Below are 26,345 nucleotides of genomic sequence, written 5' to 3'. Positions count from 1 at the left end.
GGCTTTCTTTCTTTCTTTTTAATTTATTTTTTTTTAATATTATGATTTGGGTGAAAGTTTACAGAGTAAATTCACTTTTCATACACCAGCTCATAGACACTTTGTCTCATGACATTGACTACAGTTTCCCACAATGCAGCAGCTTGCCTCCCACTTCCTCCCTATAGTTAGCTCTTCCCTGTGTCCTTTCCTCCATGCACTCCTGCCCTGAGCTGTCTCCCTTTGCATACACAGCCTTTCTACTCTCCCATAATTGATCTCTCCAAGGAGTGTATCTACCTAATGTAAATGTTCAGCTCCTATGCCTGTCTTTTGTTTGGCTGGAAGCCACAGGAGTGGGTTCAATTCCAGCAGGCAACTAGAGGCCATAGTCCTAGTGGTTCCACCAGGCTCTATCAGACCAGCAAACCTGGTCTCTTTTTTTTTAATGAATTTGCGTTTTGTTCCACATTGTTCTCCCACTCTTTCCAGGATCTCCTACATAGATCCTCTTCCAAGTGGTTGACAGTGGTAGTCAGGTATCATCTAGTTCTGGTTTCACAGTCCTATAGGGGATTTCTTTCTTTGTGTAAACCTTGCCTTGACATTTTAGTTGTACCTACTTCCTTCCTTTCTCATCAAGTTTCTTAAACTTGACTGCAGTCAGTGTCAGGAAACAAAATGTATATGAACTGTTGAATGGAAAACCAATTTACTCTGCAAACTTTTACCCAAATCACAATTAAAAATATTTTTCAAAATTACTTGCTTACACACGTCTGAATCTTGTGAGACTGAAAGGTCCTTGAAAGTAGAGCTTATCACCCCATCGTTTTCCCCCAGTGCCCGGCTGTGCTTGGTACAAAGTCATCGCCCAATAAAAAAATATTGAATGCATAGGGTGGTCAGTATAGAAACCGGAGTGGTAGAATAACCAAAAAAGGAAACCCACTGCCGTCAAATCAGATCCGATTCATAGTGACCCCTCTTTGGGTTTCCGAGGCAGTATCTTTACGGAAGTAGATTGCCCAACCTTCCTTCCAGCAGTGGCTGGTGGGTTTGAACCGCCAGCCTTCACGTAAGCAGTCAAATGCCTTAGGCACTACGCCACCAGAAAGATGATAACGGCTGAGAAGTCATGAGAGGCTAGCTGCCGTCAGTATTTTGAGCGATCTGCGAGCAGAAGCTGGGATCTCTCACCTGCCAGCACGAATTTAGCCATGGTTTAGGAATCCCCTCGACCCCAGTGAGTTTGGTTTGGTTTTGGTAGCCTAGACCTAAAGTCAGGGGCTCCGGCGTCTCGGTTTCTAGGCAACCATACCAGGGGCGGGGCGCAAGCGCACTCCAAAGTGATTCTGCGGTCGGGAGCTTAGCGATAGTTAGGTGTGGAGCGTAAGTCTTGAAGGGGTTACTATAGGGCACATATACGTTCCCTTTATGAGCTTGATGGTTTACCCTTTCCCTAGCTCTGCATTCAAGAAAACTAGTCACTTTACTCATTAAACCCTCAACCATTTGAATAAATCATTCTCCGGCAGTCACTAATGAACACTTTTGACCTATGAAAGGATCCGTAAAATCTCGCGATACAGGTAGATCTCGAGGACCCTGTCATGGCTGCGCCTGTGTGTAGCCACGGGATTCTGATATAAGGTGAGTAGACGAAGGACGAGCGTATGTGGAACGTTGTCGGTTACCCCAGCTGCAGCCTCTTGCCTTGCAGAGAATGGTCTCAGAAGCCGCCAGACACTAAGTTTAGGGAGGTGGGTTAGTGCTGGCAGCTCAGCTCTTGTAGGATGAGGCTCCTGCACTGTTTTTTGGGGCCGATGAGTGTGGCTGATCTTTTCTTTCAAACGCAGGCCATATACAAACACCACATTCGTTTTCTGCTTCCTCTCCTGAGCCGTTCTGTTTGACCAAGTCCCTATATTTAGTACTGCGGATTCTGCGGTTCACAAATCCTCATTTTAAGAAGTACGCATATCGCCAAGATAGTGCTAAAAATTTCGCTCTCGCAGAGGAAGCTTTTTGAAACACTTTCACCAGGTATAAACTTGATTTTCTTGTTAAAGGTATTTCACACAAAGGCTACTTCCAAGGTAACGTTTACTTTAAAACGGTGTGTGGATGTGGTAAAAGGGGAGGAAGCCTATAATGGTAATTTTAATGCACATCTTTAACGGCTCAGTAGTTTCCTGTTTTAGTCTCTGGTAAATGCATCACTAAAGTTTTGCTTTAATTTTCTTACTCCTTTCATAACTCCCTTCCCCACAGGAAAACGACGGCTTGTGTTCTTTCACTGGTAGAAGTGAGGTTTGTTTCATTTTGGTGACTTTAAAGCCATTTGAAAGTGTTTCATTGGATAGCAAAATGAATAACAAAACAAGTGGCTTTTTATGGAACCTCAGACAATTCAGTACTTTAATTCCAACAAGCAGGAGAAGAATTGTGAAGCTAGTAGATCCTTTGGGATTTTGCAGACCAAAAATTGTTTATCCAAACTGGAACCCAAGAAAACTTTTCCCAAAGGACTTTGATGATAGAATGCAACCATCTGTTAGATATCTCTTTCAAAATGCCCTGATTTTTAAATCAAGAGATCATTGCTTTCAAACAGAGGACATAAGCTCTGTAACAGTTTCTACAGTTGACAGATTACTTTGCCCTAGAAGACTGTCCTCTGACTCAAAACACTCTTCTGTGTCTGTTAGTACATCTGATGATGGATTAAAGAAAAACTTTCCCCAGGAGGTCTCCAATGATGATGTTCTTATCAAGGACGCAAAACCATCCTCTGGAAAACTATTTCAGGAGTATAATTCCTTGAGTGATGTATTAGATGTGTTTTCAAAAGCACCTACGTTTCCTAGTAGTAACTATTTTGTAGCAATGTGGAAAATTGCCAAAAGGATGTCTGAAGACCAGAAATGCTTTGAAAAACAACTGATGTTTAGCCACCCTGCATTTAAGCAACTGTGTGAACAAATGATGAGAGAAGCCAAGATAATGCACTGTGACCATCTGCTGTTCAGCCTTCATGCTATGGTGAAACTTGGAATCCCTCAGAATACTCTGCTGGTACAGACTTTGCTGAGGGTGGTCCAGGTAAAGGCAAAAAGTTAAACTTCCTTTCAGTCTGTTTAGGGAGCCCTGGTGATGCAGTGATTAAGTGCTTAGCTGCATATGGAAAGGTTGGTGGTTCAAATCCACGAGCTGCTCCATGGGAGAAAGGTGACAGTCTGCTTCCGTAAAGATTACAGCCCAGGAAACCCTATGGGGCAGTTTCTACCCTGTCCTGTAGAGTTGCTATGAGTTAGAATTGACTCATAACAACAGTGAGTTTTGGTTTTTTTGATTAACTCTCTTTAGCATATATTGGCAGAATGAGGAGGGAAGAGAGGTTTAGTGTCTTTGAAAGAGACCATCAGTGGAACGGTAGTTTCTTTGTATATTTATTTCTGTATGTATAGTATATGATTCAGGAACCTTAAGTTAGCTAGGTTTTTCCTTCTTTTTATGGAAATGTATTTTTTATTTTTATTTATTTTCCTTCTCCAGGTTTGTGTAGTGGTGAATAGGTTAAAATCAGGAGAGATGCAAAATACACAGGGGAAGGATAGGTAGTTGAAGGAAGGAGAGAAGGTTAACTGTGTAATATTTGCTGGGTATCTAGGCCCTTGGGAGCTCTGGTGGCGTAGTGCCTGAGGCACTTGACTGCTAACCAGAAGGTTGGCTGTTCAGACTCACCAGCCAGTCCTCCAAAGGAAGATTGAGCAATCTACTTCCATAGTGAAACTGCCTCAGAAACCCAAGGAGGGGTTGCTATGAGTTGGATCCGACTCGACGGCACATAACAACAACAACAGGCCCTTATATAATCTTATTTAATCCTCTCAACAGCATTACAAGGTCGATGTTACCTTAATTTTGCAGACAAGGAAACTGAGACTTAGTGATGTTAAACAACTTGGCTAAGATCACATAGTAAGTGGCAGAGCTGAGATTCAGATTATCTGCCAATGTCTTTACTTTTTGTATACCGTTAGGTATATAGGAAATTGGTGAAGTGCTTCTATCAATGCTTCAGATTGTTCCTTGCTGGTATATAGAAATAGCTAATTTTTGTGTTTTGGTCTTTTCAACATAGTATTGCTTTTTAAAATGAGTATTATCACTTTCAAGGAGCTCTGGTGACATAGTGCCTAAGGCATTTGACTGCTAACTGGAAGGTTGGCGATTCAAACCCACCAGTTGCTGTGCAGAAGGAAGATGGGACAATCTACTTCCGTAAAGATTTACCACCTCGGAAACCCAGCAGGGGTCGCGATGAGTCAGAATTGATTCAATGGCAGTGAGTTTGGGTTTTGGTTATTATCACTTTCATCTTACTGATTAGGAAACTAATAAGGCTTAGAGAAATTAAATGAGTTGCCCACAAAGTCACTTACCTATTAGTGTCACTATCTGTAGGTGCTTGATAAATATTTCCTGAGTGAATGAACAGCTATGTGTAGTCCATAACTGATTGAAGCCCAGTAAGAGATGATGTCTGAGCAGAGTTCAAGGGTGACCAGCAGGTTGTAAGAGGATTGATAGCAAAGAGGGTGGTGTTTCAGGCAGAGCAGAAGTTTGGCAAGTTCAGGAAGGTGAGATTGGTTCAATGTGACTGAAGTGCAGAATGATGGAGTTGTATGTGTTGAGAGGTGGAGGCAGGGACAGTGTTGGTGTGATGCTCAGGGGAGAGGAGTGATGGGAGCAGTAGTAAGACATGAGGCTGGAAAAATAGGGACTGAGTCATAAGAGCCTCTTATGCCTGACTGAGGAGTTTGGATTTATCCTGTAGGCAATGAGGACCCCTTAAAATACTTTTAATCAAAGAATCAGTGTGCTAAGTTTGTATTTTGATCACTGAATGAATGGGAAATGGATTGGAGCAAGGGTGAAATTGGATGGAGGGAGACAGACACATTTAGTTTTAAATAAGGGGCCCATTTGATGTCCTTGAAATGGGCCCAGATGTGATGAAAACATGATCTCATTGAAATATCATTTAGGTTTTAAGAGTAGACAGCTCATACTGCTGAGTTCCGTGATCATAGTTAAATAATTTTTAAGACAAGAATTTCCTGAGGATGATCTGACATATACCAAAAAAGAAAATAACCAAACTCATTGTTGTTGAGTCGATTTGACTCATAGTGACCCCTCATTGGGTTTCTGAGGTGGTGTCTCTATGGAGCTAGATTGCCCAGTCTTCCTTCTGAGTGGCTGGTGTGTGTGAGCCGCCAGCCTTCTGGTTAGCAGTCAAGTGCCTTAGGCAGTACATCACCAGAGCTCCTAATCTGACATATGTTGTATCCAGATGTAGAATGCTTGGGTTTATAGCTGTGTAAGAGTTTTCATGCAGGAGGAGGATGTGGCAGTCGGCTTCTGTAAAGATTTACGCCTTGGAAACCCTATGGGACGGTTCTGTTTTCTCCTCTGTCGAGGGTCACTGTGAGTCAAAATCAACTCGACAGCAGCGTGTCTGGTTTGGTTTGGTGTCTTTGTTGTTGTTAGGTACTGTAGAGTCGGCCCTGACTCAGCTGCCTCACACACAACAGAATGAGACACTACCTGGTCCTGTGCCAACCTCACGGTCGTTGCTGGGTTTGGGCCCACTGTTGCAGCCCCTGTCAGTCCATCCCTTTAAGGGTCCTCCTCTTCTTTGCTGACTGCTTTACCGAGCACGATGTACTTCTCCAGGGACTGGTCCCTCCCTGTAGCTTATGCAAAGTACGTGAGACAACGCCTCACCATCCTCCTTTCTACGTCATTCTGGCTGTAGTTTTAGACAGATTGGTTCATTCTCTGGAAGTGTAGGACAGAGTAGGACTGCCCCATAGGGCTTCTAAGGCTGTAAATCTTTACAGAAACAGACTGCCTTATCTTTCTTCTGTGGAGTAGCTAGCGCTTTCAAACACTGACCTTTTTGTTAGCAGCTGAATGCTTAAACACTGCATCACCAGGGCTTCAGATTCAGGTAGCGGTAATAAAACATGGGAGCAGATCTAACTTGGAAGAGTCATAACTGAAGGTAGAGTTTAATACTCAGGAAAAGATATAGGGAAATTGTGGGGGCACAGCCATCGAAGAGTCTTTTTTAAACCAAATTCAGGGCCATAGAGTCGATTCTAACTCAGAGCGACACCATTGGGCATCTGAAGCTGTAAATCTTTACAGCAGTAGATTAATCCCATCTTCCTTGAGCAGGGTGGCCGGTGGGTTTGAACCAGTGACCTACTGGTTAGCAGCCCAGTGTCTTATCTAGTAGGCTCCTGGAGCTGCTTAAGAGACTTTAGAAAAGGCAAATACCCCTGAATATCTCAATATACTGCAATATACTCAATATTGCTGCATTTATTCTTATCTTCTTGATGACCTTGAGTTCTAAGAAGTAAAAATAATGTTTCCTAAAAGTTACTTCAGAAGCAGAGTGGTATAATCAATATCAAATAGGAATTTTCAGTGATAATAATGGTAAAACAGTGTTGATGCATATGAGGGTGGGGATCACCCAAATGTATGAGTTATTTGGAAAATTCAGTTAAGTGTTACATCTTATGTTCCAAAGATGCAGTTTATTGTGGATTGACTGAATTACTAGTTTTATTCTTAATCCTTTCATTGAAAGCATTGGTTCAGTGGTTTTGCTTGGCTGAGATAGTCTGCTGTGGGCTCACCTGTGATGTTTGTATTGCTGTTCCATTAGGAACGTATCAACGAGTGTGATGAGAAATGTCTTTCAGTTTTGTCAACTCTTTTAGAAGCAATGGAGCCATGCAAGAATGTGGACGTTCTTCGGGCAGGGTTGCGGTAAGAACTCTTGTTAGGCTTTTGTCAGGGGTTTTTCTCTGTTCCTCTTCTATTTAGAGTAAAGAACTTATATGAAGACTGAACTACTTTTTTTTTTTTTTTTCAGTTCCGGGGCTTTGTTGGTAGTATTACTATTCAACCTAATATTTTTTTAAACTTAAAAACCTGACTCTGGATTGTGCTGAGAATAATACTTGTTTTAGGGTCCATTGTTAAAAAGATGTAATGTTGAGATCTAAATTAATTAATCTTAAAATATATTACTGATGTGGCATGGGGGGAGAGTTGACATGTACATTCTATTCATCAAGGTTATTTGGGCACATGATTCTGGGTGGGCTTGAAAAGTAACTTGAGTTTTATAATTTATAAAGTTGATGCAACTGATCTAATGTCGTAGACCAGGGAAAATAATACTTAATTCTTTGTTATGGCCTATAATCACCTGAAACTATTTGTTCCTTAATAAAGACAATACTGTGGGAGGAAGTTGTGCTGGACTGGTTCTGGATCTCTAACTAACTGCTTACGCTCCCTTGGGCAGTCCCATCACTTTGTCTCTATGGGCTTCTTATTTCTTGCCTACAAGAAGTAGGACCTGACCAAATAAACTTTTAAGAGTTATCTTCTGGTTCTAAGATTCTAGAATTGGAATGTTTATTGTGTTTGATGCAGGATACTAGTTGATCAGCAAGTTTGGAAAATAGAACATGTCTTCACATTGCAAAGTATGATGAAGTGTATTGGAAAAGATGCACCAATTGCTCTTAAAAAGAAACTGGAGGTAAACATGTTCTGAATTTTCTCCAGTAGGAGAGATTTGACAAAGATTTTTTTTTTTATGACCTGTTAACATTTCCCTAAGTCAGTTTTTATGAGGACATTGCTATATGTTTAGGTTTAGTTTTACTAAAGTAAAATAATAGATTTATTTTTATCTTTGTATATAAATATACCTATGTATATATACTTGTTTGACTCATTTTGCTCAAGCTTTATTCTTTTTTTAAAAAAAATAAAAGTTTAGTTTGCCACAAATGATAAATTTAAGTTTGTTTTCCTTTAGATGAAAGCCTTGAGAGAATTAGACAGATTTTCAGTTTTGAATAGCCAGCACATGTTTGAGGTACTAGCTGCCATGAATCACCGTTCTCTTGTACTCTTGAATGAATGCAGCAAGATGGTTATAGGTAAGGGAATGTTTCTTTGATGATTTATGATATCTGACCTACTAGTGTGGACTGTATTTGTTTAAAAAATTTTGCTATGAAAATATCTGATGATTTGATTACAACTAAATTTTATTATTGCCTGTAGCTTTTTTACAAAATGTAATATGGTTTTTTTAAAGATAATATCCATGGATGTCCTTTTAAGATGCTACACAGTATATTGCAGTCCTGCAAAGACCTGCGATACCGTAATATAAATCTCTTCAAGGGAATAGCTGATTATGTGGCGACAACTTTTGACATCTGGAAGTTGAAAAAAGTGAGTGTGTTAACGGTTTAGAGTAAGCATCAGAGACGTTCATGAAGCATACTAATTCATTTAGCATTCTAAGTATTTTCCTTTTTGCTTTCTAGAAGATACCAAAAATATTCCAATACTAAATTAACTTTTTATAATTAGCTCATTATCATTTCTGTCTGAGGGTACTTGTTAATATACCATTTAATCTTCTGACCATCTTTTTATCTGAAAAAAAAATTACGTTGTGAAAAGTTTTTTTATTTCTTTTCCGAAAGGTTGTGTGGTATTTGGTTATATAGTTAACATTATTTCTGTATTTCTGCTTTTCTCTATTAGATTTAGAATAGTAAAAATATGACAATATGGGCAATATGACAGACTTATCTTTTTTTTAGTTTTTGAACATTTTGTGGTGGTTTGGGTGAACGTTTACAGAGCAAATTAGTTTTCCATTCAGTAATTTAGACACATTGTGCTTTGTGACGTTAGTTGTAATCCTCTCAAAGTAACAGCACTCTTGCCACTTCCTCCCAAGGTTCCCTGTTTCCATTCATCCTTCTGCCCTGGCCTTCCTGCCTTCTGAACTTTGTTTTTTTGGTAAATGCTGCCCTTTTTGGTCTCATGGGGTTGGTTGTTCTGAGAAGTTTGTTTTTCACAGGTGGTATTCACTTCATGGGCTCGTCTATTGGTTGGTGGAAAGGTGATCCCCAGGGTTGTGAGGGAGACATACTTTTTTTAAAGAACAGACTGTTATTACTTAATGATCATGTCTAGTTTCTACTCATGGAAAGTTTGCTTGTTTCCTCCAGAGTGAAAGCCTTTACATTCAGGTTTATGTTAGTAATACAAACATCCAGATGAAGCACTATTAAGTTTACCATGGAAATTAATTTTGGAAAAAGAAATATTTATAAGTGAGAGAGGGACCAAGAAGGAACTAGGAGGTGAACTGGAAAATTTATTTTTTTCATAACATTTTAGCTCCTTCTCATTTATAGAAATTAATATTGAATATGGAATTTTTGAATTATCTCTTACATATTGGAATCAGGAAGTATCTCGGTTTGGGGAGGGAGCAGTTCAAGATTGAGTCAGTCATTTTGAAAAACTTTGGAGAAGGTATATTTAAAGACAAATTCCTGAGTTCATAGTTCACTGGCCCTAACTGCTCATTTGGTTCCAAGCTACTCCTTTCTAATCTTTTCATTTTAATGACAACTGTGAACTTCTACTAGCTGCTCCTCAAACATATTCCTCAAAGGTGCTTTCATACCTCTGCCTTCTACCTGGGACATCTTTCCTCCCTCTCTGTAACAGTCAGGCTTCACTGAGAAACAGTGAAACAGTATAGGAAAAGTAGGTAGGAAAGGAGTTATTTTTAAATGAATTGGAATATGCATACCAATGTTTGCATATTCTTTGGTCCTTAGCTTATAATAAGAGATTGTTTATTAACTTAATAATAGATTCAAGAATTAATGGTAGATTTTATGAGGAAAAAATTAATTGAACTTTTTAAGGAATATTTTATTGACCAGGATAATTCTATTGCTATTTAAATTCTTTAAGATTAAAAAAAAATTATTATTAGAATGTTATAATTATTAAAGAGGCTTTCCCTCAATTCTCTTTTTAAGGTTCTCTTACTCCTGATTTTATTTGAAACCTTTGGCTTTCGACATACTGGTTTGCTGGACTTGTTTATGAAGAAAGTGGTAGATGAACCCAAATTCCTAGATGTGAAAAGCACAGTTGCTGTTCTCCATGTGTATTCTTCTCTCAATCACTTCAACAGATGCCACAACAAAGAGTAGGATTTGTTCTCTTGTACTTTTTCATTGCTGCATAACATATTTATAGTAAAGATTACAAATCATAAGCTCAATGAATTATCACCAGTAAGTATGTCCATGGCTATCTTACATGTCAAGAAATAAAACAGTATTCCTACTTACTTATGAAGGTAAAAATAATTTCTATTTTACTTTTGCTCATCCAGGTCTTGCTCTGGGTTTATGATATATTTGTTAATTCACTATAAGAGTTTTCATTTCAAATACTCCCAGATTACTCCTTCAGCCCCTGAGTTCATAGTTCACTGGCCCTAACTGCTCATTTTGTTCCAAGCTACTCCTTTCTAATCTTTTCATTTTAATGACAACTGTGAACTTCTACTAGCTGCCCTTCAAACATATTCCTCAAAGGTGTTTTCATACCTCTGCCTTCCACCTGGGACATCTTTCCTCCCTGTCTGTAACAGTCAGGCTTCACTGAGAAACAGAAACACATATTAAATGTCATTTGTTAGACTGCAGTTTAGCAACAGCTTGCTTAGGTTTGAATCCCAGCTCTGCCATTCATTAGCTCCTTGACTTTTGGCAGGTTTCTAATCATTCCTGTGCTTCAGTTTCTTCATCTGTTAAAATGAGGATAATGTTGTTGTTGTTATGTGCCATTGAGTCGGCCCCGACTCAAAGCGACCCCTTCTTGGGTTTCAGAGGCAGTTTCACTATGGAAGTAGATTGCCCAACCTTCCTTCTGAAGAGTGGCTGGTGGGTCTGAACCGCCAGCCTTCTGGTTAGAGGTCAAGTGCCTTAGGCACTAATAGTTATTCGTAATCACATTGGGTTGTTATAAGGATTAAATGAGTTAGCCTACGCTAAGTTCTTAGAACAACATTTGGCACACAGTAAACACTATGTAGTTGTTTGCAGTGTTGAACAGAGTGGAAAAAATTAGAATGTGGGTCACAGAGGTCTTGGAGGGACAGACCAGAGCAGCTCTGAGATTCTCAGTGATTTACAAACTTTCAAATGACTTGACTCCAACTGCTTTCTGTCCCTATGGTTTTGACTCAGCATTCAGATTTGAGAAAGAGTAACTGTGATTGGCTGAGCTCAGGGTCTTTTGAGGTAGTTAATCAAAAAAGTGGTGTTAGACTGAAAAGCAGCTGCTGACTTTTCTCTTCATTGAACTGATATTCCTTCTGTAAGACTTAGCTCATGTTGCGTTTTCTGTGCCTTTCCAAATGGTCTCCATCAGAGCCCATGGGTTTGTCACGACATATACAAACCTCCGATGGAACCTTGTTGGCATAATTAATTATTTGTCAACAAGTCTCCCTGCCAGTCGTCGGGAAAGTTCTCTAGGTTCAGACCCAGATTCCTGTTATCACCAGAACTTAGCACCAGGGCTGGCACAGGGTAGGCATTTCATAAAGGTTGAGAAATGTCCCCAAAGTAAGACCTTCCCTGTTCCTCTGGCTTGATTTTCTTGTGAGACTGGCTGCTATATATCTGCTGTACTTTCCAGACCAATGCTGTTAACCTGAGTAGTAAAGCTGTAGAAACAGCCTGATAGGTCTCATAGCAGTAGGGGAACACACACTAGGTGGTTAGGGAGTTTTCAGCTAACTCTGGGCAGCCCAAGACATACCTTAGTCCAATAAAATTGTAATATTTTAACAGTCCCTAGCCACATGAAGTTTGGGAAATTCAGTCAGACACAACAGTAGCTGAATCAGTGCAGAACGAGAACTGGTTTGTCCCTCCAAGACCTCTGTGACCCACATTCTAATTTTTTCTACTCTGTTCAATACTGCAAACAACTACATAGTGTTACTGTGTGCCAAACATTGTTTTAAGAACTTAGCGTAGGCTAACTCATTTAATCCTTATAACAACCCAATGTGAACTTTGTCCTTTTGTCTCCCTTCAGCTTTCATTTAATCCAGTGGTTCTCAACTGAGGTGCACTTGCTCCCCAGGGGGCCTGACTAGGGGTAGGTGATGTAGGTGCTACTGGCATCTAGTGGATAGAGCCGGGGATGCTGCTGAAGATCCTGCCATGCACAGGACAGCCCCTGTAGAAAGATTCAGGCCAAAATGTTAATGGTGTTGAGGTTGGGAAACTTTGATACGACCCTGAACCCCTCACCTTAACATTCCTTCTTTGAAGAAATGGAACAGTGAGAGTGTGACTGTAGATCAAGAATAATCAATGAGAATCTGCAAATGTGGAGTTCCCTGAATTTGGTACTCCAAGGTCTGTAGAAGAAGTTTGTGTTCCTCTAGCTTTTCTAGGAGCTCTCGTAGCATAGTGGCTAAAGCACTTGACTGCTAACCAGAAGGCTGGCGGTTCAAACCCACCAGCCACTCCTCGGAAGGAAGGTTGGACAATCCTACTTCCATAGTGATACTGCCTCGGAAACCCAAGGAGGGGTCGCTGTGAGTCGGGGCCGACTCGATGGCACATAATAACAACAACAACAAAGCTTTTCTAGACCAGCTAAGGAGGCAAATCTTGTACATCTAGAGGAAGGCATTAGGTGGCAAGTACCAAATGAGTGCTTTTTGGAGAAGGAGGCTGACTTTTTGGGCGGCATGGCAAGGTTTGGGAAGCAGAATAATTCAGGGCATCTGGAGGGAAGGTTGACTAGAAGAGATGAATAGGTAGGAAGGTGGTGGAAGGCCCATTTGTGTATCCACATGCTGTACGTTAATTGGATTTCCCTTTATGGCCTGTTGGGAGTCGGGGGAGTGTTAAATCCAGAGTGTATCTTCCTGGGTTTGAAATCCCAGGAAGAAAATATTCAGCATTTAACCTCTTGCTTCAGTCCTTTGATTTCTTCTCTACTTGACCTGTATTTCTCATCCTATGTATTACTCTCGGATTTCCATCTCTGGTCATCAGTATGCTTCTGAACCCAGACCTCAGTCTCTGGGTAGTGCATAGAGTCCTGTACATCCTACAAGTTCAATAATTCTAGAACTCAGCTCATTCTTATTATTTTTAATAGTGGTAAATACGTAGGTAACAAAGCATTGGCCATTTCAACCATCTTCACACGTACAGTTGACCAAAAACAAAAAAAAAAAAACAAACTCACTGCTGTCGAGTCAATCCTGACCCATAGCGACCCCTCCTTGGGTTTCAGAGGCAGTATCTCTATGGAAGTAGATTGCCCAATCTTCCTTCCGAGGAGTGGCTGATGAGTTTGAACCACCAGCCTTCTGGTTATCAGTCCCATGCTTAAGTGACACTAATCACATTCATCATGTTGTCCTCATTGACTCATCCTTTTTCACTAACGCTCCTCCTTTCTTCCCCATCTAACATTTACCAAACATTTACCAAATACCTGGATGCTTAGAACAAAAATGAATAAGATGCAGTGCTTCTTGCTATGAGATTTGGTGTAAGGGAGAAGGTAGACATGTACATTGGTAGTTAAATACAGCGTGGAAGCTGAAGCAGTAGGATTTTGTATAGGATATGGTAACAGGAGGGAGTGCACCTGACAAAGTGGAGAGTTGGAATGCTGCCTGGGGGAGACGATGCCTGAGCTGCTCTTAAAAGACGGACAGATAGGAGTTAGCTGGGAGAAGATAAGCAGGGAGGAACGTTCCAGGCAGGAGGGACTGTGTAAGCAAAGCGTGGAGAAAAGAAACAACAGGGCACGGCCAGGGGACAGCAAGCAACTTGGAGTTGCTGAAGCATTAGGGACAGCAGGAGGGGGGCAAGGGAACGAACACTGGGCGGGTGACCTCCACTCAGGATCCAAACTTCGTCACCTGCAGCCTTGCCCTTTCCAGCTGCTGACCCCAAAGGTGGTCATTGATTTAATAAAGGCTGTCTCTAGGCTCAGTTGCGTCTTTCCCATCCCCATGTGACTTGGCCAGTTCTACTTGGCCTACCACCACATCCTTTCCCCTACACACCCACCTGCCTTTGCCCATTGCACCTGCCAGTTATTCTCAGACATTCTCCTTTACCGTCTCACTGGCAGTAAGGATTTACTCAGAGCACATTTGCCTGCTGCGTGACAATCACTGCTTTGGTCCTCAGCCTCACTAGTTAAGTCACCATCGTTTGAATACCATGTACTTTTCAGGCTCCATTTCATTGCTCAGTTTCAGGTGGTTTTTCCCTTTTCTCATATTTTCCACCTACTGAAATTCTACTTGATCCCAAAAGCAGCTTTATCCACTTCCTATCCTCGGTGCTGTCAGTACTTTGTATGTGTTGTTGTTATTGTTGTTAGTTGCATTGAGCCACTTCTCTTTGGCGACGCCCATATGTGCAGAGTAGAACTGCACCATAGGATTTTCAAGGCTGTGACCTTGCAGGAGCAGATTACCAATCTTGTCTTCCAAGGCATTTCTCGGTAGGTTAAAACCGCCGCCTTTTGGGGAGTACTCAGATGCTTAACCATTTTTGCCACTAAATGACTCCATTTTACATGGACTTCATTTTTTTTCTCATATAATGATATATAGCATATGCCCTGGGAATCAGACTGACTTGGGGTCAAAGGGTATCTGTGCCATTTATTGGTGATAACAACACTCTGGGAAAGTGACTTCATCTAATTTAGAGCTTTCCTCTTTTCTCTGGTTTAACTAATTTTTCTACGAGCTCTGGATGGTATGACCAGACTTACAGTTTTTTTAACCCAGAGTATTGATAGCTAATGAATTTTAATTGGTTATACAAGTGTTCTAGGCCTTATGGACATGTTGTTATGTGCCATTGAGTCAGACCTGACTCATAGCAACGCTTGCTTGGGTTTCCGAGGCAGTATCACTACGGAAGTAGATTGCCCAACCTTCCTTCCGAGGAGTGGCTGGTGGGGTTGAACCACCAGCCTTCTGCTTAGCAGTCAAGTGCCTTGGGCACTATGCTACCGGAACTCCTCTTAGGGACGTACTCATGATAAAAATCTAAGGTAATAGTTACAAGAATGGGCTCTGGAGCTTGATGACTTGGGTTCAAGTGTTGTCTCTGCTACTTCCTGGCTGTGTGTCCTTGTAGAAGTTACTCAAGGCCTCTGAACCCACTTATTATCTTTATCCAGAGGATAATAATGCCTACTCCATAGAATTTTAATGGCAGTTAAATGAGTTAAAGCCTGTAAAGCATTTGCTCTGAGCAAGACATAACAGCAATAAACAGAAATCAAAGCCCATTGCTGTTGAGGTGATTCTAGTGCAAAGTGACTGTAGTATAGTAGAACTGCCCCATAGTTTCTAAAGTTGTGATCTTTATGGAAGAAGATTGCCACATCCTTCTCCCACAGAGCAGCTGGTGGATTCAAATTGCCAATCTTCCACTTAGCAGCCCAGTACTTAACCACTGTGCCACCAGGCTCCTACACATAAAGCAATAAAAAAAAAAAAAAAAAAAACCTCACTGCTGTGGAGTTGGATCCGAGTCATAGCGACCCCCTTTGGGTTTCTGAGGTGGTAAATCTTTATGGAAGTAGACTGCCCTGTCTGCCTTCATAGAGTGGTTGGTACGTTTGAACCGCCAACGTTTTGGTTAGCAGTCACATGCCTTAAGGTACTATGCTACCACATACAGCAATAGCCAATATTTATTGAGCATATACGCTTAAGCTACTTGTCCTGTGTGGATACTTACTTGCAAGCCTGACCTTTTTTCTTTAAATCTCCTTTCTTTGGACTCCTTGTAGCCATATGAGTCTAAGCTCTACCATGACTTTTTATCTTCAGTTCTATTTGAAAATGCTTTTCTCTATTCCCCTGAAGGTTCCTAGACATTATGGCTGCTGTTCTGACTGGCTACCTTTACCAGATCTCTTCTGAAAACCTGTTGAATGCTGTGTGCTCTTTATGCTTGATGAACTATTTTCCCCTAGCAGCTGTTAATCAGCTTCTCCAAAAAGACATCATTAGTGAGCTGCTGACATCAGGTAAGTAAAACCAAAATAAAGCACTACCATTAGCTACCTTGCAAATCTGAACGGGATCTTAGTCGGAGCAGCATTAGTTACAAAGTACAGAGCAAATGTTACGGAGGAAAGGACCAATAATGGTGATACAATCATCAATGCCTGAAGCTGCTTAATCTAAACCATCCTTTAACGACAGATCGTAGGAGCTCTGGTAGCCTAAGGCTCTTGACTTCTAACCAGAAGGCTGCTGGTTCAAACGCACCAGCCATTCCTTGGAAGGCAGGTTGGCACTCTAGTTCTGTAGTGATATTGCCTTGGAAACCCAAGGAGGGGTCGCTATGAGTTGGGTCTGATTCGATGGCACATAACAACAACAGATCGATCATACATATAGAAGAATAAGAAATGCATGATTATTCCTTTTATTTAGAGACAAAAGCTCAGTCTTTTAACAGTGTTCTTTATGCTTTAATGAGGGTTATTTGCATTTTCTAATCCTTTCGTGTTACATTTGGAAGCCACCGTAAGCCACATTTTGCAGCTGTAAACACTTGGTCTTGGCTTGGAATGAGGGCACAGCCTGTTAGATTACGAAACCAAATAGTTTAACTCGTTTAATGAATTTATTTACTCTTTGAACCAAATTAATTGTTGACTTTGTTTTTTAATAAGGGAAAGCTAATTCTAGGATAAAGTTTGATGGTCTGAGATTTATTTTAAAATTTTTAATTTTAATTAACAACAAAAAAAAATGTTTTGAAATTCCACAATTGTATCGTAAAGAAAACCAAAAGAGAAGACCACGCTCGGCATTTCTCAAGCTGAAGGAACTGAGGAAAAAATTTAGGCTTAGGATTGCAATATCAAAAGATTCCATGCCTAATATGTTGAACGATGCAGGAAACATCAAAAGAAGATGGATAGAATACAAAGTGTCACTGTACCAAAAAGAATTGATAGATGATCATCCATTTCAGGAGGTGACATATGATCAAGAACCAATGGTACTGAAGGAAGAAGTTGAAGCTGCACTGAAGGAACTGGCAAAAAAACAAGGCTCTGGGAATTGATGGAATACGTGTTGAGGTATTTCCACAAATGGATGTTGCACTGGAGACCCTCAATCAGCTATGCCAAGAGATTTGGAAGACAGCTACCTGGCCAACTGACTGGAAGAGATCCATATTTGTACCCCTTCCAAAGAAAAGTGATCCCACAGAATGTGAAAAATATCGCACAATATCATTGATATCACATGCAAGTTAAATCTTACTGAAGATAATTCAAAAGTGGCTGCAGCAGTATATTGACAGAGAACTTTCAGAAATGTAAGCTGGATTCAGAAGGGGATGTGGAGTGAGGGATATCATAGCTAAAGTCATATGGAGTTTGGCTGAAAGCAAAGAATACCAGAAACATGTTTGACTTGTGTTTTACTGACTATGCAAAGGCATTTGATTGTGTGGATCATAACAAATTGTGGATAACATAGAGAAGAATGGGAATTCCAGAACCCTTAATTGTACTCATGAGGAACCTGTACATAGACCAGGAGGCTGTCATTCGAACAGAACAAGGGGATACTGCATGGTTTAAAATCAGGAAGGGAATACGTCAGGGTTGTATCCTTTCACCATACTTATTCAATCTGTATGCTGAGCAAATAGTCTGAGAAGCTGGACTATATGAAGAAGAACATGGCGTTAGGATTGGGGGAAGGCTCATTAACAACCTGCGATACACTGACACAACTTTGCTTGCTGAAAGTGAGGATGTCTTGGAGCACTTATTGATGAAGATTGAAGAATGCAGTCTGCAGTATGGATTACATGTCAGTATAAAGAAAACAAAAATCCTTACAACTGGACCAGTGAGGAGCTTCACAATAGATGGAGAAAAGATTGAAGTTGTAAAGACTTCATATTGTTTTGTTCTACAGTCTACACCAGTGGAATCAACAGTCAAGACATCAAAAGATGTATTTCATTGGGCAAATCTGTGGCAAAAGACTTTTTTCAAATGCTGAAGAGCAAAGATATCTTCTTGAAGACTAAGATGCACCTGACCCAAGCCATAGTATTTTCAATCACCTCATATGCAGGTGAGAGCTGGACAATGGATAAGGAAGACTGAAGAGTGGATGCTTTTGAGTTGTGGTATTGGCGAAGAATACTGAAAGTACCGTGGACTGCTAAAAGAACTCGGAAATCTGTCCTGAAAGAGGAAGTGCAGCTGGAATGCTCCTTGGAAGCGAGAATGGCCAGACTTTGTCTCACCTACTTTGGTCATGTTGATAGAAGGGACTGTTTTCTGGAGAAGGATGTCATGCTTGATGAAGTGGAGGGTCAATGAAAGAAGGAAAGGCCCTCAAAAAGATGGATTGATATAGTGGCTGCAGTGATGGGCTCAGGTATAGTAGGGATTGTGAGGCTGGCACAGGACTGGGCAGTGTTTAGTTCTATTGTACATAAGGTTGCTATGAGTCAGAGATGACTCAGCGGCACATAACAACAGCAACAACATCGTAAAGAATCAACACCATGTGCTGATTTTCCAAGCAGGTCAGTGGGGGAAACAGCCTTTCACCAGGAGTCAGGAGCCCTGGTTTCTAGTCCTAACTTTGATTTTAACTGATCAGGAGACCTAACATTCCCAGGCATTTCTTCATCTACACTATGAGGGGTTCAGACTGAATCATCTCTAAAGATATTTTAAACCTTAAACAATTTATCAAGTGCAAGGCATTGATCTAAACACTGGGGACTGGGGAAACATAAAGAGATTCCTCCTGATTAGAAACAGATAACTGGAAGTATTAATACAATTGTATTAATACAGTTTTTTAAATATGAAAATGTTTATTCTTAAATAATTTTAAAAAATAATATGAATACATTTTGGGTTTTTCTTTCTAGGTAATGTAGAAAGGAATGTTTTCAAGCTTCGTCTTTTGGATACTTGTCTAGAACTTGATGATACTCCTTATCACAAGTCCACAGACATATCACTGCCACCAGTACCAGCAGCACCCGCACATCCACATGCAAAAGTTGAAGAGGTGCTAAGTAGCCTTCTGGGAGGTGAAGGATACTTCTCAAAAAATGTTCACTTGCCACATAATTATCATATCGGTATGAGACTTTCCTTGATTGTCCTTTATTTTATTTATTTATTTTTACCTGACAAAAGCTGAGAAGTTTACTTTGAGAGTTTACAGTAGTGGTGAAGAGCATTCACTTCAGAGCTGGACTGCCTGGGTTTGAATTCTCACTCTACTACTTCCTAACACTGTGACGTTAGGCGCTTACCAGCCTCAGTTTTCTTACGTGTAAAATGGCAGTAATAATAGTACCTACTTCATAAGGTTCTTGAGATGAATGAATGAGAGTGTATAGGTCTTGTCTTGTCAGGCACAGAAAGCTCTCAGTGTATTTTGACTGGTCCCATTGTTATTACTGGTATCACACATTTTGAAGTAGTATTATGCTATTACATGTTTTGAAACAAAAATCACTATGAGTAATGCTTGAAAAATTAATATCACTTCCTTTCTTTACCAGATTTTGAAATTAGAATGGATACTAACAGGAGTCAAGTGCTTCCATTTTCTGATGTGGATATGGTATCGTCTGCTGCTGATACTCAGAGGTTGCTTAAATATAATCATTTATGGGCTATCTGAAATTAAATCTTAATTTTAAAAGACTTTTATTAAATAGCAGTAATAATAGTAAGCCATTATGTTTGTATAGAGCATGTAGCACACTAGAAGAGTTCTCATCCATTCATCTACTCCTTAGGTGTAAATATGGGGTCTGTGGTTGAATATAATGGATAAGAGATGGGTCATTTAATGAGGTAGGCAATATTTTCTCTATTAGGTTTTGAAGCTAAACAATTCAATAAAGCAATGTTAACATAATTGAACTATCTTCAGGGTAAAATTTGACAGAATATACAATAGTGATCATAAACACTTGAGGCTTTTATAGAAATCGAATACCCAATAAATATTTTGCTCTACCACCAGCACCTTTCAAAATATTGAGAAACTTTAGCTAAAGTAATCTCTATTGCGTGTGGATCATGAGCTTTCTCATTGACTCACACACTATAAATAGAATATCTCTGAAGAAATGTGATGTTGCACCGTGAGATAATTGCCTCCTTTTTAAGTAGATGCAGAAGATCATATAATTCTTGTCTGTACTTCCTCTTCTGTCAGCCTTTGTGGAACAGTTCTGTTCTGCTCTGTGGGGCGTACAGATGTGAATCAGGCATGGAACCTGACCCAAAGGGATTTATATTTTCTATTGTACAATAGCCACCACTCATCTGTCAGTTTGTTATACTGTGGTGGCTTGCATTATTGCTGTGATACTGGAAGCTATGTCACTGGTATTTCAAATATCAGCAAGGGTTGGTGGAACTTCCAGACTAAGACTAGGAAGAAGGACCTGGCAATCTGCTTGTATAAACTATTGGCCAGTGAGAACCTTAAGAACAGCAGTGGAACATTGTCTGATACAGTGCTGAAAAATGAGCCCCTCAGGTCAGAAGTTACTCCAAACATGACTGGGGACAAGCTGCCATCTCACAGTAGCATCGACCTTAATGATGTGGATGCAGTAAAGTTTCAGGGACCTTCATTTGCTGATGTGGCACAAGTCGAAACAGCTGTGAAGATCCATTAATAATCAGGATGTGAAATGTATAAAATATGAATCTGGGGAAACTGGAAGTTACCAAAAATGAAGTAGAACACATAGAGGTCATATCCTAGGCATTAGTAAGCTGAAATGGACTGATGTGGGGTATTTTGAGTCATACAGATACAGTCTACTGGGCTGGGAATGACAAAGAGGATTGGTGTTGCATTCATCATCAAAAAGAATATTTTAAGTTGTTTCCTGAAGTACAGCAGTTGCCAGTGATAGGATAATATTCAGATGCCTACAAGGAAGACCATCGAGTATGACTTTTACTCAAATTTATGTACCAACCACTGATGCCAAAAATGAAGAAATTAAAGATTTTTACCAACTTCTGCAGTCTGGAATTGATCAAGTATGCAGCAGAGATGAATTGATAATTATCAGTGATTGGAATGTGAGAACTGGAAATAAAGGAGAAGCCTCAGTAGCTGGAAAATGTGGCCTTGGTGAAAGAAATGAAGCTGGAGATCACATGATAGAATTTTGCAAGACCAACAACTTATTCATTGGAAATAGCTTAAACGATGACTATAAATATAGATCTCACCAAGTAGAATATATAGAAATCAAATCTCCTATACCTGTGGAAAGAGACAATGGTGATGTTCAATATCATCAATCAGAACAAAGCCAGGGACCAACTGTGGAACGGACCATGAGTTACTCATTTGCAAGTTCAAGTTGAAGAAAAGTAAATAAGTCCCTGAGAGCCAAAGTACAACCTTGAGTTGTCCCACTTGAATTTAGAGACCATCTCAAGAATAGATTTGATGCATTCAGCACTAGTGACTAAAGACCAGACAGGATGTGGGATGACATCAGTAACATCATACATGAAGAAAGCAAAAGGTCATTTAAAAAGACCAGAAAGAAAGAAAAGATCAAAGTGAATATCAGAAAAGACTCTGAAACTTGAGTGTAGAGTGGCTAAAGTAAAAGGAAGAAATGAATTAAAAGAGCTGAACAGAAGATTTCAGAGTGGCTCAAGAAGACAGAGGAAAGTATTGTCATGAAACGTGCCAAGACCTGGAGTCAGAAAACCAAAATGGAAGAGCTCACTCAGCATTTTTCAAGCTGAAAGAACTGAAGGAAAAATTCAAGCCTTGAATTGCAGTATTGAAGGACTCTATGGGCAAATATCAAAAGAAGATGAATACTCATAGTCCTTATAGCAAAAAGAATTGGTTGACATTTAACCATTTCAGAAGGTAGCATATCATCAAAACTGATGGTACTGAAGGAAGAAGTCCAAGCTACACTGAAGACTTTGGCAAAAACAAGGCTCCAGAAATTGACAGAATACCAATTGAGATGTTTTAACAACAGATGCAACACTGGAAGCACTTACTCATCTATGTCAAAAAATTCAAAAGATAGCTACCTGGCCAACCAACTGGAACAAATTCATATTTATGTCCATTTCAAAGAAAGATGATCCAACAGAATGAGGAAATTATTGAATAGTATCATTAATATCACATGTAAGTAAAATTTTACTGAAGATAATTAAAAATAGTTACTGCTGTACATCCACATTCAAGCCAGATTCAGAAGAGAATGTGGAATGAATCATTTCATTACTGATATTAGATGGATCTTGGTTAAAAGTAGAGTATACCAGAAAGATATTTTGTTGACTATGCAAAGGCATTTGACTTTGTGGATAACATAATAACAAATTATAGATAACATTGAGAAGAACACTTAATTGTGTTTATGCAGAACCTGTACATATACCAAGAGACAATTGTTCAAACAGAACACGGTTTAAAATCAGGAAGAGTATGCATCAGGATTGTATCCTATCACTACATATTATCTGTATGCTGAACAAATAATCTGAGAAACTGGACTATATGAAAAGAATGCAGCATTAGGATTGGAGGAAGACTCATTAACAACCTGTGACACAACCTTGCTTACTGAAAGTGAAGAGAACTGGAAACACTGATGAAGCTCAAAGAATACAGCCTTCAGTGTAGAGTACACCTCAATATAAAGAAAGCAAAAATCCTCGCAACTGGACCAATAAGCAATGATAAAGAAAAGATTGAAGTTGTCAAGGATTTCAGTTTACTGGGATCTGTAGTAAATGCCTGTTATAGTCCATTTCATTTTTGACAAATTCCAATTTTCCTAAATTCATACTTCGTACATTCCATCTTCCGATTATTAATGGATGTTTGCAGCTGTTTCTCCTCAATTTGAATCATGTCACATCAGCAGATGGAGGTCTCGAAAGCTTTAGTTTATCCACACCAGTAAGGTTGGTTCTACTCTGATGATGCAGCTGTTTTCCAGTTGTGTTTTGAGAGGCTTCTGACCTAAGTGGCTCATCCTCCAGCACTGTATCAGACAGTGTTTCCAGGATATTCATATAGTTGGCTAGTAATGTAACAGACAGTGTTTCTCTGCTATTCATAAGGTTTTCCCTGGCCAATTCTTTTGAGAAGTGGATGGCTTCTTCCTTCTTCCTAGTCTGTCTTAGACTGCAAGCGGCTACAAAACCTGTGCACCATGTGCAATCCCGCTGGCGTTTGAAACAGCAGGGGCACAGCCTGAAGTCTCACAACAAGCCACAGTATGACAAACTGACAGACAAGTTTGTCTCCCTTAGCTGTTAGAAACCTCTCCACCCTCCCCTTACCTGGATCCCTGGTACTTGCTTCCTCTGTTCTGGTCCCCCTGGCTTTCTTTTCCCCTCCACTCTCCTGCTGCTTGGGGGGTGGGGCCTAGGTCCCTCCCCTTATCTGGATCCCTCTGCTGAAGCTTGCTCACTCTGTCCTGGTACCCCTGGCTTTCCTTTCCTTTCCCCTCTGCTCTCCTACCACCTGGAGGGTGGAGCCTGGGTCCCTCCCCTTTCCTAGATCCCTCTGCCAAAGCTTGCTTGCTCTGTCCCGGTCCCCCTGGCTTTGCTTTCCTTTCCCCTCCACTCACCTGCTGCTTGGGGGGTGGGGCCTGGGCCCCCCCTCACCTGGATCCCCCTGCCAAAGCTTGCTCACTCTGTCCTAGTCCCCCTGGCTTTCCTTTCCTTTCCCCTCCACTCACCTGCTGCTTGGGGGGTGGGGCCTGGGCCCCCCCTCACCTGGATCCCCCTGCCAAAGCTTGCTCACTCTGTCCTAGTCCCCCTGGCTTTCCTTTCCTTTCCCCTCCACTCTCCTGCTGCTTGGGGATGGGGTCTGAGTCCCTCCCCTTACCTGGATCCCTCTGCTGAAGCTTTCTCTGTCCTGGTCCCTCTGCCTTTCCTTTCCTTTTCCCTCCACTCTTCTACCACCTGGGTCCCTCCCCTTACCTGGATCCCTCTGCTGAAGCTTTCTCTGTCCTGGTCCCTCTGCCTTTCCTTTCCTTTTCCCTCCACTCTTCTACCACCTGGGTCCCTCCCCTTACCTGGATCCCTCTGCTGAAGCTTTCTCTGTCCTGGTCCCTCTGCCTTTCCTTTCCTTTTCCCTCCACTCTTCTACCACCTGGGTCCCTCCCCTTACCTGGATCCCTCTGCCGAAGCTTGCTCATAAAGATTGATATCCTAGGCATTAGTGAGCTGAAGTAGACTGGTATTGGCCATTTTGAATTAGACAGCCATATGATCTGCTATGCTGGGAATGACTATTTGAAGAGGAATGGCATGACATTTCATCATCACAAAGGATACAGTGCTGTCAGTGGTAGGATAATATCCATACGCCTACAAGGAAGACCGATTAATACGACTGTTAATCAAATTTATGCACTAATCACCAAAGCAAGAGATGAGGAAATTGTGGATTTTTTAATCAACTGCTGCAGTCTGAAATTGACCGAACGTGGAATCAAGATGTGTTAATTGTTACTGGTGACTGGAATGCAAAAGTTGGAAAAAGAATCACCGGTAGTTGGAAAAATTGGAGATCGCATGATAGAATTTTGCAAGACCAACCACTTATTCATTGCAAATACCTTTTTTCAACAACACAAACGGTAGCTGTACACATGGACTTTGCCAGATGGAATACACAGGAATCAGATTGACTACGTCTGTGGCTAGAGGCGATGGAAAAGCTCAGTATCTTCAGCCAAAACCAGTCCAGGAGCTGATTGTGGAGCAGACCATCAACTGCTCATATGCAAGTTCAACTTGAAGTTGAAGACAATTAAAACAAGTCTACAAGAGCCAAAATATGATCTTGAATATATCCCTTCTGAATTTAGAGACCACCTAAAGAGTAGATTTGATCCATTGAACACCAGTGACCGAAAACCAGAAGAATTGTGAAATGACATCAAGAGCATCATCCATGAAGAAAGCAAGAGGTCATTAAAAATATGAGAAAGAAAAGACCAAAGTGGATGACAGAAGAGACTCTGAAGCTTGCCCTTGAGCGGAGGGTAGCCAAAGCAAATGGAAGAAATGACAAGATAAAAGAGCTGAACAGAAGATTTCCAACAGCAGCTTGAGCAAACAAAGCCAATTACTATAATGAAACGTGCAAAGACTTAGAGGTAGAAAACCAAAAGGGAAGAACACGTTCAGCATTTCTATGGGCAAATTATTGAATGATGCAGGAAACATCAAAAGAAGATGGAAGGAATTCATAGAGTCACTGTACCAAAAAGAACTGGTAGATCTTCGTCCATTTCAGGAGGTGGCATATGATCAAGAACCAATGATACTGAAGGAAGAAGTTGAAGCTGCCCTGAAAGAATTTGCAAAGAACAAGGCTCCAGGAATCGATAGAATATCCATTGAGATGTTTCAAGAAATGGATGCTTCACTGGAGACACTCACTCGATTATGCCAGGAGATTTGGAAGACAGCTACCTGGCCACCTGTCTGGAAGAGATCCATATGTGTACCCAGTACAAAGAAAGGTGATCCCACAAACTGTGGAAATAATCAAACAATATCATTAATATTGCATGCAAGTAAAATCTTACTGAAGATAATTCAAAAACGGTTGCAGCAGTATGTTGTCAGAGAATTCCAGAGGTGCAAACTGGATTCAGAAGAGGATGTGGAACAAGGCATATCATTTCGGGTGTCAGATGGGTCTTGGCTCAGAGCAAAGAATACCAGAAAGATGTTTACTTGCATTTTATTGACTATGCAAAAGCATTTGATTGTATGGATCATAACAAATTGTGGATAACATTGAGAAGAAAGGGAATTCCAGACACTTAGTTGTACTAAGTTTTGTGAGTTTTGAGGCTGAGCCACTGGTGTTTCAAATCCAGTGGGATGCACTTGGTGCACAGGCATCAGCCTAACTTACAGACTGAGACAGACTAGGAAGAGGCCATGCACTTCTCAAAGAATTGGCCAGGGAAAACCTTATGAATAGCAAAGAAACACTGTTTGATACATTACCGTGCAACTTTATGAATAGTCCGGTTAGGTTAGAAGACTCTCAAAATAGGACCAGGAAAGAGCTGCATCATCTGAGTAAATCCAGCCTTACTCATATGGATAAGGTAAAGCTTTCAAGACCTCCATTTGCTGATGTGGCATCACTTGAAGAGAAACAACTGCAGACATCCATTAATCATCGGAATATGAAATGTATGAAGTATGAATCTAGGAAAATTGGAAGTCGGCAAAAATGAAATGGAATACATAAAGATTGATATTCTTGGCATTAGTGAGCTGAAATGGAC

At 40.6% G+C, this 26,345-nt stretch overlaps 2 protein-coding genes across 2 annotated transcripts in view; one reads left to right on the top strand and one right to left on the bottom strand.

Annotated features, from left to right (window-relative positions):
- MDH1B (malate dehydrogenase 1B) overlaps positions 1-1,201 on the bottom strand; it is a 33,561-nt gene extending 32,360 nt beyond the window's left edge. The window contains exon 1 of the mRNA XM_007935964.1: positions 1,180-1,201. Within this exon, the coding sequence (XP_007934155.1) occupies positions 1,180-1,201 (22 nt within the window). The remainder of the gene's footprint in view (positions 1-1,179) is intronic.
- A 1,148-nt stretch (positions 1,202-2,349) lies between these two features.
- FASTKD2 (FAST kinase domains 2) overlaps positions 2,350-26,345 on the top strand; it is a 30,339-nt gene continuing 6,343 nt past the window's right edge. Inside the window, exons 1-9 of the mRNA XM_007935951.1 lie at positions 2,350-3,084; positions 6,731-6,834; positions 7,510-7,618; positions 7,901-8,024; positions 8,186-8,325; positions 9,945-10,117; positions 15,857-16,020; positions 18,918-19,133; positions 19,563-19,650. Coding sequence (XP_007934142.1) covers positions 2,350-3,084; positions 6,731-6,834; positions 7,510-7,618; positions 7,901-8,024; positions 8,186-8,325; positions 9,945-10,117; positions 15,857-16,020; positions 18,918-19,133; positions 19,563-19,650 — 1,853 coding nt within the window. The remainder of the gene's footprint in view (positions 3,085-6,730; positions 6,835-7,509; positions 7,619-7,900; positions 8,025-8,185; positions 8,326-9,944; positions 10,118-15,856; positions 16,021-18,917; positions 19,134-19,562; positions 19,651-26,345) is intronic.

Source organism: Orycteropus afer, unplaced genomic scaffold, assembly GCF_000298275.1.
Source record: "Orycteropus afer afer isolate SDZICR_OR568_19922 unplaced genomic scaffold, OryAfe1.0 scaffold00002, whole genome shotgun sequence".
Lineage (NCBI taxonomy): Eukaryota > Metazoa > Chordata > Mammalia > Tubulidentata > Orycteropodidae > Orycteropus > Orycteropus afer.
This window is presented reverse-complemented; position numbering and strand designations above follow the sequence as displayed.